This window comes from Capsaspora owczarzaki (genome assembly GCF_000151315.2).
Source record: "Capsaspora owczarzaki ATCC 30864 unplaced genomic scaffold supercont2.4, whole genome shotgun sequence".
In the NCBI taxonomy this organism is placed as follows: Eukaryota; class Filasterea; order Ministeriida; family Capsasporidae; genus Capsaspora; species Capsaspora owczarzaki.
Window position 1 is genome coordinate 196,457 of NW_011887295.1, and position 13,253 is coordinate 209,709.

General features: G+C 52.0%; 4 protein-coding genes across 4 annotated transcripts; 2 read left to right on the forward strand and 2 right to left on the reverse strand.

The window, feature by feature from the left end:
• Positions 1-285: 285 nt before the first annotated feature.
• CAOG_02867 (hypothetical protein) lies at positions 286-3,159 on the reverse strand (the record flags this gene model as incomplete). Its single annotated transcript, XM_004363649.1, has 13 exons — positions 286-1,094; positions 1,169-1,323; positions 1,387-1,458; positions 1,527-1,598; positions 1,684-1,755; positions 1,832-1,903; positions 2,071-2,142; positions 2,244-2,315; positions 2,397-2,468; positions 2,543-2,614; positions 2,679-2,713; positions 2,815-2,860; positions 2,969-3,159. 13 exons carry the CDS (start codon positions 3,157-3,159, stop codon positions 286-288), a joined length of 1,812 nt encoding a protein of 603 aa, XP_004363706.1.
• Positions 3,160-4,880: 1,721 nt separating this feature from the next.
• CAOG_08641 (hypothetical protein) lies at positions 4,881-6,152 on the forward strand (the record flags this gene model as incomplete). The annotated part of the gene is made up of 1 exon (XM_011271950.1): positions 4,881-6,152. The coding sequence occupies one exon, from the start codon at positions 4,881-4,883 to the stop codon at positions 6,150-6,152; it is 1,272 nt and encodes a 423-aa protein (XP_011270252.1).
• A 2,688-nt stretch (positions 6,153-8,840) lies between these two features.
• Positions 8,841-10,481, forward strand: CAOG_02868 (hypothetical protein; the record flags this gene model as incomplete). Its single annotated transcript, XM_004363650.2, has 2 exons — positions 8,841-8,876; positions 9,513-10,481. The coding sequence occupies 2 exons, from the start codon at positions 8,841-8,843 to the stop codon at positions 10,479-10,481; spliced, it is 1,005 nt and encodes a 334-aa protein (XP_004363707.2).
• An 813-nt stretch (positions 10,482-11,294) lies between these two features.
• Positions 11,295-12,388, reverse strand: CAOG_02869 (hypothetical protein). The gene is made up of 2 exons (XM_004363651.2): positions 11,744-12,388; positions 11,295-11,619 (listed from the first exon to the last, which is right to left on the reverse strand). The coding sequence occupies exons 1-2, from the start codon at positions 12,333-12,335 to the stop codon at positions 11,447-11,449; spliced, it is 765 nt and encodes a 254-aa protein (XP_004363708.1). The 5' UTR covers positions 12,336-12,388; the 3' UTR covers positions 11,295-11,446.
• Positions 12,389-13,253: the final 865 nt, after the last annotated feature.

A 13,253-nucleotide genomic window follows, 5' to 3' on the forward strand; every position in this document is an offset into this window, starting at 1 on the left:
CTGCAAGCAGTACTGATGAATAGAGCTCTGTGCAATGACTCGGCATGACGAGTCTGTCTGCAGCGGAGCAGAAAACGCCAAAAGAAGATGGATTGAACCAAAGCAAAAACAAAAAGTTATGCACAAGCGGAACTCCAACGCGAGGAGGCAATGCTTTGGGAGTACAATAAACAACAATAAACAACAAAAACGCGTGTAGAACAATTTACTAGCAGTACAGGGCACAATGAGAGAGGCAGGGGGCGGGCGGGGAACTCGACCACCATATACATTTCTGGAGCGCGGTTACTTGACAGTAGCGTACTCGGCACCAGCAGGCTCTGAGGTTGACAGCTGGTTTGTGGCGACAACCACAGAGGCATAGGCAGTGGCTGGTCCGCCGGCCACAGGTCGCGATGAGTCATGCAATGCGGGCTGCACATAGTTCACGTCCGTGGTCAAGCTGGAATACTTCACCGACGTCGCGACCGCGTACTCGGAAGGTGGTTTGACGTCGTCGTAGTGGACAGAGGCATAAGTCGATGCCTCTTGTCTGGGCGCAAGCGTAGAGTACTGTTCTTCGGCGGCAGCTGGCTGCTGCTGCTTGATGGAGTTGGGACCGGCGAGATGCACCATCGGATGCACGGTTGGTTCGTAAATTGGAAACCGCCTGCTCTTCGATCGGTTTCGACGCAGGATTGCGACCAAGAGAAGGATCAACAGGAGAGCAATCGCCCCACCCACGGCGGCGCCAACAATCGTGGGAAGGTCAGAGTCGTCGGTCTTTTTCGAGGAAGGCGTAGCAGATGCAGTTGGACTGTGAACCGATGCGACTGAAGCGGCTGAAACTGCGGACGCAGCCGATGCGATGGATGCCACCGATGCGGCCGACGCAGCCGACGCGGCCGACGTAATCGACACAATCGATGCGGCAGACTTGGCAGAAACAGCAGATTCGGACGCAACCACACTTGCGCGAACGCACAAGCCATTGTACACCTCAAATCCGTTGGCGCACTGCACGCAATTGGTGCTCGATGTGCAGTTGAGACACTCTGCGGGACAGCAATTTTCTGCGCCAGCGCCAATGCAAGTGACGCATTCAAAGGAGCAAGCTGAAAGCCGCACGCCAATGTCAGATTTCAGACACACCCAAGCATCCATCCCAACCTTAAAGCAGTAGTACTACCTGAAGGAAAAGCCGCTGTGCCATAGGTACTGGGTGGAGCCCACGTATTATTTCCAAAAGTAAAGTTGTTGGGCACAAGAATAACGGATGCCAAGCTGGCCTTGTCCCAGAAAAGCCCGGGAGGAAGGGTGGTCATCGGGTTTCCGTAAAGAAACCTGCAGAAAACAGAGCGTGTTAATTCATAAAACTCTCACTCGTGGACGCAGTCGTCTACTTACAAAACGAACAGTTGGGTCAAAGGCTCGAACGCGTTCGAATCGAGGTTTTCCAGGCGATTTTTTGACAAATCTCTACATCGCTCGAAACATTAGCTCAAACCCAGATTCACATAGGAGGACAATGTACACATATCACATACAGCCAGGACAGTTGACCAATATTGCTAAATAAGTCCGGGGTCACTGTCGTGAGATTATTTCCAGACAAATCGCTACGCGACCAGACAAACTGGGTGAGTCATACACGCTATCATCCAAAGATCAGCCGAAAACAACCTTGGCAAGCGCAACGCTTACAGGGAAGTCAATCCTGGAGTGTACTGAAAGTGCTCTGCGTCGAACCAAGTGATTTCATTCTTTGCGAGAGATCTACGAGACTAGACGGTGAATGGACTCGCTCAAACGAGAACACACGAACCATGCCCCTCCGCCACCATGCTCTTACAATGTCGACAGCAAGGGAAAGGACTGGAGGAAACCGGGCGAGATTTCTACGATTGAGCATTCAGCGAGCCTCCTGAAAACAGAGCCAGGTCGCGGTCAGAGAGATGCACAAACGCACACACACACACTCACTCACTCACTCACTCACTCACTCACTCACTCACTCACTCACTCACTCACTCACTCACTCACTCACTCACTCACTCACTCACTCACTCACTCACACACTCCTACACTTACAACTCTGCCAGTTGGTTGTATAAGTACGGTGAATTCTCCAGGGATGTGAGGGTCGGAATTCTGCTGTAATCGCTGTCAACAGCAGTGCGAGTCAAAACGTGCAGTCGGTGCTATTCGGTGAGACAAGAGCAGTGCAAGAACGTCAGCTTCTTGTTTTTCGATGTGGTACATACAGCTTTGTGAGAGATGTGACAGACTGCAGCGCGTTCCAGTCAAATTGGGAGAGCAGCGTGCCACTTAAATCCCTGCGGCACCAAAACGATCAAACGATGAGAAATCAAATCGAGTAGTAAATCCAAAGCTCGAGTTACACGTCGCAAACTGACAGATCCATCAAATTCGGAATGTTGGAAAACAAGTCTTCCTCCAGAGTTTCGAGGGGGTTGTCACGCAATTTGCTGGTAGCGTCAAACACAGTGAGGGCAAATGAACCAGCGTCAAGCAGCAACGCAGCCAAGAAATCAACTCATACAGGGTTCTCAGGTTTGGGATGGGTGCGAACAAGCCGCGGGAAATGCTAGTCAGGCTTCCCCCGCTCAAATCTCTGCAGAGAACCAAACTTGAGCAATCCATCTAGATCTGGACTCGATCTAAACAACGACGCTTACAAGTATTGAAGATTTGTCAGTCCGGTAAATGTTGCCTGATCGTCAAGGAGTTGAAGTGACGATGATTGAATAGTCCTGAGCGCAATGTGAGTACTTTGGGCATACATAGCGTGAATTGTACATGAGCGGGACTTACAGTCGGGTCAAGCTGGTCAAAGTGGCGAACGCACTCAATGGTAGCACTGTCAGTGGAAGCCCAGAGAGGTCCCTGTCACACGCAAATTACTCAATGTGTGATTCATGACTGGCGCGATTCAACTTTCACACGACACACAACTTGAATCACGTACAGCCGAAGAGTATTCGTGGGGATGTTCGTAGGGATGCCCTGAGAGACATCGCAAGTAGTAACCATCTGGTCTTCGCAAAAGCAAGCCGGGGTCGGTCCAGAGCATGCCTCGAGCGCGCCGACAAAAGTCACAGCGTTGAGCAGCACGACGGCGACCGCCACCATGAAGCTCGCGTCCGAACGGTGTCTCATGCTGACGATCTAGCCACTCAAACAAACAAACAAAAACAAGCACAAGCGAGACAAGTGAGCGCGGATGACGCATTGCAATTTGGCCACTGGGAGTTCGATTACAGAAGGGTTGAGTGTCGGAGGTTGGATAAACTCGGATGACCACAAATTAGAACCACAACAACCCGCAAACGGGTGAAAACAGAGTCCATCGTCACGACCAGTCACCCCCCCCCCACCAGCGGCAACAAGCGTAGTGAGAATAGTTGAAGTGATGAAAAGGAAAACAGTGAACGAGGCAAGGGGGAAAGGAAGCACCGCCCCTCCGCGGGAGAGCGTCAACTACGCAGATGACCCAGCAACAGGCAACGAGCGGCACCTTTTCTCTCACCCCGCTGTTACTGACTTGCCCCCGCTCCCGGATGCAATGTAGCACGAATCAGCATGAATGAGGGTGAAATGGAGGTGTGAATGGGATGTGAAGCGCAAGTGCAAACTGATCTGCGACTCAATACCAAAAAAAAAAAAAAAAAAACAATGACTGAAAATGGAAACAAATTGTGTTGTTATTTTGTGCGGAACTTTTATTCACATTTCGACGTTTCGATAACTTGATTTACCGCTGCGTTCCATTTCGGCCACGTTTGAATTGCAGAGACGCAACACACAGCTGCAACAGCAGATGGCACTCTGTTAATGCATGCATATACACATATGCACGGCGAGGCACAGGCAACGAACAGCTTCACACGAAAGGGAAGAAGAAACTCAAAAAGCAAAAAGTGCCGCCAAAAACACAATAAAAACGATAAAACCCGCCGTCAACTATTTCCAAATCTCGATGCAAAGGCTCCGCACCAGAGTTGCAGGGGGAAAGTGCGTGATGGCGGCCAGTAGAAAAAGCAATAAAGAAAGCCGCGCTATCAGGAGCAAGATCACTTTCCGCGCACCAAAAAGAGTGAGGGGGTGACGCGTGGCTGATAGCGCAATCACCGACAGACAGGCCCCTTGCCGACGTGATTGCGCAGAATAGAAACTGCATAATTGTGTAACTCACATCACTTAGTAACAAGCATGTCATTCTTGAAGCAGGAAAAAAAAAAAGCGAGTCCTCAGACCAGAAAACAACAATCATTGAACAATACAGTCAAAACAACAAAACGGGCAAAAAGCAAAAGCTTTTGTTACACCTGAGCTGAGCTGAGAGAGGAGAACCGCTTGAAGCAGCAGAGTCACTGCTGGGGCTGGCAACAGCGGGGCCTTGCACAGCGGCTGCATGGGCCGGACAGAGCCAACGAAGCTCACCGGTGGCCATGACGACTCGTGGATAGTAAAGCATCGTCTTTTGGAATGAAAGGCCGAGGTGGACCGGTCGCCGACCAGCGAGTTATTGCCTTTCGAAGCTGGTGTGAGATCTTTTATTCTGTCTGTCTGTCTGTCTGTCTGTCTGTCTGTCTGTCTGTCTGTCTGTCTGTCTGTCTGTCTGTCTGTCTGTCTGTCTGTCTGTCTGTCTGTCTGTCTGTCTGTCTGTCTGTCTGTCTGTCTGGGGGGGGCACTACGCGTGCGCTTCGTACTTCCCATGGTCGCGCTTCGCGCCAGTGCAGCGCAGTTTTTTTGTTTTGTTTTTTAGTTGTTGTTGTCACACCCCAACCCATATCTGTTAGCTCAGTGCTCAATATACTTCGTATCTACCTATTCCTCCCTCTCGGGTGTAACAGTTGTTTTGTTTTCTGTTTATCCCGATGTCGGCTCCGGCTCCAGCTGCGGCTCCAGCTGCGGCCCCGGATCAGCAGCAGCCAGCTTTTCGGGGTGTGTTTGGTTTCATCGGCGGCGCGGTCGCCAAGGCGATCTCCACCACATTCATCGTTTTGGTTGTGGCGGCTTTTGTTGCTCAGCACGTGCTGGACGACAAGAAGACAATTATGGACGCCAAGACCCACTCGCCCGAAGTCGTTCTCGCTCGCATGCTCGCTCGCTTCGAGGCCGGCTCCGTGATCCCGCCCTTCGAGAAATACCACGTCAATCGTCCAGAGGCCGTTGCTATGCTTCAAGGGGTGCTGCGCCCCGCGCTGTTGAAGGACTACACGGTCGTCATTGGCGAAGTAGGCTGCGGCAAGACCACCGCCGTCCTCGACGCCATCCGAGCCAACAGCACTGGCATTGTCTACCACATCGTCGGCGCTGAGCTCCCCGTTGACGTGCCGAAACGACTGGCGGGGTCTCTCGCGTTCGCGTTCAACCAGTTCACCTTCACAGCAGGCTACTTCAAAGACCGTGGTATTGAACTGCATGAAGTAACATCGGCAGAAGAACCGTTCAAGAGCTGGGTGTTGCTCAGTCTCAGTCTGAGGGACGTTGCGCAACAGTTCAAGACCAAGCACGGTCACCCTGCCACGCTGGTCATCGACGCTGTGGACCAGATCGCCCAGCAGGGTCCAGCACTGTTGCATGCGATTCAAGATTTTGCCAAGGCGGCTGCTGACGAGCAGCTGCTCAATGTTGTTCTCGTCACCTGCGATGGTTCGAATCTGCCTGAGCTCAAGGCATCGTCAGCAATGACTCGTGCTCGCGTTGTCGAAGTGAGTGATATCACCGACGAACAAGCTGTCGATTTTCTGCTGCATCGTGGCGTCAACGAGGATGCGGCAAAACGCGCGGTTGCTGAGATTGCTGGCGGGCGTTTTGTTCTGCTCAACAGCCTGGTGTTTGAGCTTCAGTTCAAGACTGTGGAACAGATCTTTCTGAAGTTCCACATTGGCACTCGAGGTGCCCTGCGTCGACTTTTCGGCGACTTGGCGCAGATATCGCCTCCCGTGAGCAGCACCTTTTGTCGTCTCTGTCGAGGTGCTCAGCATGTCGATGATGTGGAGGAGGCTCTTGGTCTCGACCTCACCAAGAAACTCCTCGCCACCAACATCAACATTCTTGCCTACCATCCCAACAAGACCTACACCCTTCACTCGCGCCACGTTCAGCGCTCCGTGGCTGCCCTGCTGAACTGCACGAGATCGTAGGGCCGTCCCTTGTTTCTGGCTTCTTGAGCCATCTTCAATTGTTGACCCTCTGTCAACCTCGCCTCGTGTGTTGCTGTCGTTCTCAGCATCTGGACTTGAAGACGTCGCTCTGAGAATAAAGCCAATTGTATAGCTTATTGGCACGATCTGCTCGTTGAGTGGACGACTTGCTGTGCATGGTTGTGTGATATTATGAGTGCTTGTGGTGTCACCTTTTGTTCTTCAAAACAAAACCACCACCCGGACTTCCCCGAAATCTGTTGAGTTCGAGATACGAGAAGAATGTGTCTTTGACTGCTTCGTGTGGTTTGAGGGGCTTGACGATGCTGTACAAGCCACTAAGCCCCTTGAGCACTTGAAAACCAGCCACATCTGGCAGATTCGAATCCAACCTCACTGCCAGGTACCCTTGTCTCTGGCTGGACATTCACGCTGAATGTCCGTTTCCAGTCATTCTTTCACGACCACTGTAAGCCCTTGGTAGGGTTAGCCAGGCAATGCTGTTGTAGAAAGTGTGTTTTACTTCGCCTTGCAGACTGAATACAAAGACATCAACGCCGAGTCTTCTTCGCAAAGAACGCCGAGTCTTCTTCGCAAAGAACGACCCAGCCGGGACCGCAGAGCCTGCGGGTCCTGACATCCACTGGATTTGTTTCTTGGTCTGCTTTGCATTTTCATTGTTTTCTTGGTAAACGAGAATTTGAAAAATCGAATTCCCCAATTCCGATAATTTCGCATCTGTCTGGTCTGGTTGGCTTCTAATGGCTTCAAGCATGGCTTTGATCGTCAAGTCGCAAGCGAGTCACTCCGCGTCGTTCTTTCAGCAGGTGAGCCTCTCAACTCCAAAATAACACAATCAAAAACGTTGTTGACGAAAACAGAAATCGCTCACCAATCCGAGCACCAAGGTTCACGCAGCCACTCGGACGGTCGTGTCGTGTTGTCCGGAGATCCTGATTGAGGCTTGACCAGCGGTTTAAATCCGGGGGCGAGCTTCTGGTAGCAAGCGCTCCACTGGCATTGTTGTGTAGCAGGGCGCGATGTCTTGCATGAAAATCAGCTGGTTTTTTTTTTCAGAGGTCCCACAGGCAGCCAGGCTTGAGAGTGTTCATGAGGGTTTGGAGGGGCATCGCGTTGCAGAAACGGGACAAGAAAACTCGAGAAATGCTCATTTTGCCTCGTCCATCTGTACGAATGCTCTGTACGCTTCTTGTATGAAGCAGATCGCCCCGCCGATGCTACCCACGGCTAGACCGATTGTTCCTGCACAGGTATAGTGCAATCTCGTTGAGGAAGATGACGTTCAGCCAGTCGTTGGCGTCCAACGCTAGTGGGAGTGAGCATGCGAATCTGGCTGTCGCATTTCATAGACCAGCGCCGCAAAAATACCCTTCCGTGGTAGTCCGTTCGCTGTTGCTGCTGCGCATACATCACAAAGCCTTCCGTTTGCGCATGGTGGCGGCAACTTTGGATGCTGAGATGCTCTCGCCGGAGGTGATTTGCGCAACACTTTTCAAGAGGTGAGACGACTGAAGCTTGCTAGGGGCGAGAGCCAGTGCGATCGCGCGTCATGCCCCTTCCCAAGAAGCAACAAGCCATGCCATGTACCTTTGAATAGTTAGTGGCGAGCTCGGTGGCGATCTGCTCGTAGGCGAGGCCGCTATCGCGCAGCTCGAGGAAATTGGATCGCTTCACCTCTCGCGACTCTCACTCGCACTGGGTTCGACGGGTTTGGCTTTGTTGTATTTTATGATCTTAGCTGCTGCTGTGTGGATGCATGCGGCGTGCTTGGCCCATGGGAGGATGAAGAGTGACGAATCGACCGAAAAGAAAACCAAAACAAAAAACCGTTCAAAACATGAGAGTTGTTTTGGCTCGCCTGCGGTTTTGCGTCACTGTCGCGCTAAATGAGAAACCCTGACACCCGCGTTCGCATTCACTCATGAGATAAATAGTATATTGATACAACAAGTGCATTGAGCGTAGCCGGGTAGTGACGGGCTCCGGCTTGAGGAACGTCAACAACAAAGCGGACAAAACTCTCTCATCGCCTTGAGCTGTGCATGGTTTTTCTTTTGTTTTAGGGGGGGGGGGTCGATGATCGGTACATGAGCACAGCGACAGGAGGCACCGAACCAGGTGTATAGAGTCAGAACAAGGGCGTTATGATTGTCTTGCTGTAAATCCGTGGATTGTGCCTGCAGGCGCTTGGGTCGAGCTACACCAGAATTCGGTCGAACAGAGATCCTTGTTTTGACCTGCGCCTTGGCCCCTTCCCCACCCCCTCAAAAAAAAAGTCGACGCGGGTCGGTCAGTCGGCTGGACTCGAGGTGAGCTGAGTGTTTGTCAGGACGTAGAGCCGCGTGCGTCGAGCCGACGAACGCAGCCAGCAGTTGTTAACGCTCGATTTAGTATGTCAATGCTGAAGGATTGGCCTGGTTTTTTTTCTTTTCTGTTGTTTTTTTTTTTTTCGGAGAAATTCAATCAAAAGAATTACTCATAACTCAATGCAGAACAGTCGCTCCCTGGCCAGTCGCTCCAAAGAAAAACCAGAAGCACAATCCAACTTCTAACTGAGTCATTTTGGCGGGTGGCAGTTCGATAAACACGCACAACGTAGCACGCGACTCGGCAAAGTTATTTTAAGCGCGTGTCACGCAAATTCCGTCACGTTCGCCCCTTCACCACATGCGCCCCACCCACCGCGTTGACGTCACAAAAGACGTATGTCTGTGAGTCGCATATACTGCTTAGCTAGGCCAGTTCGGCTCTGTCTTTGTTGCTAATTTCGATCGTGCAATTGTGAAATTTGATGTCAATTTTTGCTCCTTAGGGGAGAACACACCCCAGACATGAGTCGGCGAGTCCAGTTTTTAAGGAGTGCCACAACAACCTTTTATAATGGTTTGCTACAACAGTTTTTAATTGTTAACGTGTGCTTTTTGCAACAATAATTCGGCTAAATTGAAAATTCTCCAGTCGTCCATTCACCTCTCCTTGTCTTTCGCGTTTTCGCACCCGCCTCGTTTCGCCTTCGCCCCCGACCGATTGACGCTCGTTAGGACGGGACACACATACACCCACGGAGTCTGACTCTGACATACAAGAGCCAGGAAGGAAGCCAATCCATCACTTTCTGTTGTGTTTTTTTTTTTGTTTTTTTTTTTTTGGCGTGTTTCTTTTTTGTTTCTTTTGATTCGTACACCGAAATCGAAGCGGCTGTTATCCGGAATGGCAAGTGACCTTCGACAAACCCAACGGCGGTGGTGCGCAACGAGTTCCAACTCGCCCGTAACGCGGCGCATCCGAATTGCAATTGTGCTGCTGGTCGTGTTTGGCGTGCTCTGGTGGCTGCTTCAGATGGCGTCGAGCGACCGCTTGCACCCGATTGAGCAGAGCGAAGCCCTCTTCCACGCCGTCTACGGGACGCCAATGCCAACGCGCGATTTCCAGTGTTCCGAGTCGAGCCGCTTCCAGTACCGGCTCACAGCGTTCGCCATCTTCCGAGACGCCGACAAGTACCTCAAGGAGTGGATCGAGTTCCACAGACTGGTCGGCTTCGACCATTTTCTGATGTACAACAACAACTCGACGGACAACTACCGCGAAGTGCTCGTTCCGTACATGCGCGCTGGACTCGTCACGCTGATAGATTTCCCGACCGTCTTGACGCACGATATCGCGGGCTATCGCATCCAGAACACGCAAAAGGTCGGCATCATTGATGGCGTGCAGCGCTTCCGTTGCCTGACGCGCTACATGGGCATCTTTGACATTGACGAGTTCTTCTTCCCAACGTCGCCCGATCAGTCGTTGCACACATTGCTGCAAAAGTTCGTGGGCAGCGGCAAATGCGGCGGGCTTGCGGCCTGGCGACTCAACTTTGGCTCCAACAACCACACGACGACTCCGCCCGGCCTGGTCCTGGAAGAGTACACGCGTCGCAGCAATGAAGTCATCACTGGCAAGAAGGTCTTGTTCAACCCGAGGCAGATGGCCGGCCTGCACAACACCCACAGCCTGTTCTTTTACGACGGCAAACCCCTGTGCGATGAAAAGTTCCGTGAGCTCGAGTACACGACCTTCTCTGACCACGAGGCCAAGGCCATCCGCGAGGTCGACGTTCTGCGAATCAACCACTACTATACCAAGAGCTACCAGGACTGGGACGAGCGGTTGAAGCGCGGCACCATCAGCGGCAACAATAACGACTTTAGCTGGCAGCTGTTTTTGGAGGCCGACAACAACGAGTATCTCGACACTACCGTTGCGCGCTACCTTCCACTCTTGAGGCAAGCAATGCATGATCCAGCCTTTGTCGCCAGCTAAGCATCAGTTACTCAGTGCCTGTTTTGAGATACTCAATGAATTTTTGAGGTGATTTGTTGTTTCAGAAAAAAAAAACCCTCAGATTAAAACCATGTTCGTTGTAGTCCTTGTTAGTTCCGTGCAGCACTGGAGCAGGGGGAAGGGGAGTTGCACGTTCACCCTGTTGGCCCCACTTTGCCGACACAACTACGCTCAAGCGCTGTGCCAGGTAAACAATGAATGAAACGCTTCTCACCCAACACACAGTCAGCCAATTCCCGACCCCCGGACCCCCAGCCAGGCACAATGAGAGCGTACAGGCTTCCAGCATGCAAGCCGTGATCGCGTCGCAGCACTCGGACACAAGCAGGTCTGCAGCGTGCAGCGGGCTACAGCAAAACAAAAAAAAAAAAGCGCCGAGTTTTGATGCTTTGGAGCCAAGTTTCCCTTCGGTTTGAGCTGCGTGCGCTGTCGTACTGGGTTGGTGCGAGCGTGCTACTCTCTGTCGCGCACATCGACACTGGGCGGGTTGGCGCTGGCGAGGTCGACAAGCGATGGAGAGAGGAAGCAAGTGAGATGTCGCTTTCTTTGGTGTGTGCTCTTCCCCCAGTGCGTTTGGTCTTGTGTGGGGGGTCTCTCTGCGCCCTGTGTTCTGAGTGACGACGTTGAGAGTGTGCTTCGATCGAGGGAACGAAGGACGGAGCGGGTTGTTGGCGCGTGAACAGAAGCGACGCGAGAAGCGCAAAAAGCCACCCACTTTGACTGAAAACAAACAAGATGATCGAGAGATCATGTGAGAAAAACGACTGAGATGACAGAAATGACCGACCGAAGGCGAGAAATGGCTCGAGTCAGAAAACAGCCGAATGTACTGTATTGGAGCTGTGTTTGGACACACCTGCTTGGATCACAACCCAAGCAGAAACAGAGACAATGCAAAATACACGAAGCCCCATGCATGCATGCACGCATCGATGCCGAGGATTTTAGAACATCTTCGACATGAACATGGCAACCAAAAACGCAGACATCATGGCGAGAGTGGGGACTTGGAGAAGGCCAGCAGCGCTCTTCTTTGCAACCACAAAGTACTTTCCTTGAGCGGTTTGGCACTGGTCGAAGCTGCCAATGGCGTTGAATTCGCAGTTGTTGCAGTTCGCTGTTACAGCAAACATAAAAACAAACAAACAACAAAGGCACGTGTCTGTCAGCATTTGCAACCACGACGCAGTCCCCCATCCCCCACAAGACAACGACAAGACATCTACTCATTCTTTGCTTACAGTTGCACTCGCCCAGCAGAGCAACCTTGTCGTTGCCAAGGTGAACAAAGCCAAAGGAATAGGGAAGGCTCGCGTTGGTCACGCAGGCAAACTCATCATCGCTCTCCAAGTTGATCGAGTACGAAGCCGATCGGCAGTTGGCATCGGTGAAGAATTGCACCTTCGGGTGCTCGGGGGCGGTCGGAGGCGACTCCACAAGGTAGACTCGGGTGGAGGCAGAAAAGTCACGGGCAAAGTTGACGCTAAAGCAGGAGTTGCCCAGTTGATTGCCAAACATTCCCACGTTGCATGTGTTGCAGGTCGAGTCGCACTGGCCCTTGACATCGAAGCTGTTGTCCGCCACCGTCGCATTGACTTGGAAGTAATCGGTGGTTCCGGGGACCTGGAGGCACTCGCCCGATGTAATTTCGATGGGAGTCTTGTCATCGAATCCGAGCGGGACATTGCAGGGGAAATGATCCGGGTAAAAAGCGACCAGGAGCTTGGGGGGAGGGGTGGTCGAGGCGGGGGCGGCCTGAGCGAGGCTCACCGAGCCGGCCACGAGAGCGAGACACACGAGCAGGGTGGATGCAGCAGTGTTACGGTGATTCATGATTTTTGTGTTTAGGAAGTGCAGACCAGAACAAAAAGTGAAGAACAAAAAAACGACTGAACTGCATTTACATCTAATCGCCGTTCCCTTTTTAAAAGCCTGCAGATTCGGCGAATATTCCACTCCCACGCGTTCACTTCGGAAATAGCATCAGAAGAAGCGATCGCATTTGCTTCGCCAAATCGCATCACGTTCGCCATCCATGCTGCACGCGACTGCGTGCCAGGTGAGCTGTCGATGATGCATATCACCGTCTCCATGCTCCTCATCCCTCCCCCTACACCCCTTTTGTCCCTTTTTGCTGAAGCGATTGCAATTAACGGTTTCGATCCCAATGGAAACCATCGCCAGGCCACCGGTATTTTCGTCGCGGCCGTTGTGACGTCGACAGAGACTCACCCTAAATGTACACTTCGCACTCCCTCGCTCGGACGTGACGTTACCTGGTGTTGTGACGCTGTTTGTTTTGGACGCATCTGTTTTGCTCAGCCCCTGCGGCATTGAGGCAGACTGCGCACCGACCCCAGTTGCGCCAACACTGACAGGCTTCGACGTTTAATTTTCAAGTGAGTGTTAAATGTGCTTCGATCAGTGTTTTTAATGTGCTTCGATAACAAACACTCAAAATTATTGCTTCGATAACGCAGACTTCAAGTTGTGACAACACGTCCACGCAGACGGACAGGAATAGCATCGATCAGGCGGATGTGGTTTTGCGTAAATCCTAAATACATGAGCAATGCTTGTGTCGCTGGTAGCTTTCGCAGTCAAGCTTACTTGCGTTGTGAAGCAGAGATTGCTGCTGGCTGGGTTGGTTGTCGGCCGTAGACGAGTATTTCCCAGACGCGCGCGCGCGCGGTGTCTAGGACCAACAAACTCTGCATGGCAACGACAAAAGTGCGTGAGCAGACTAACAAC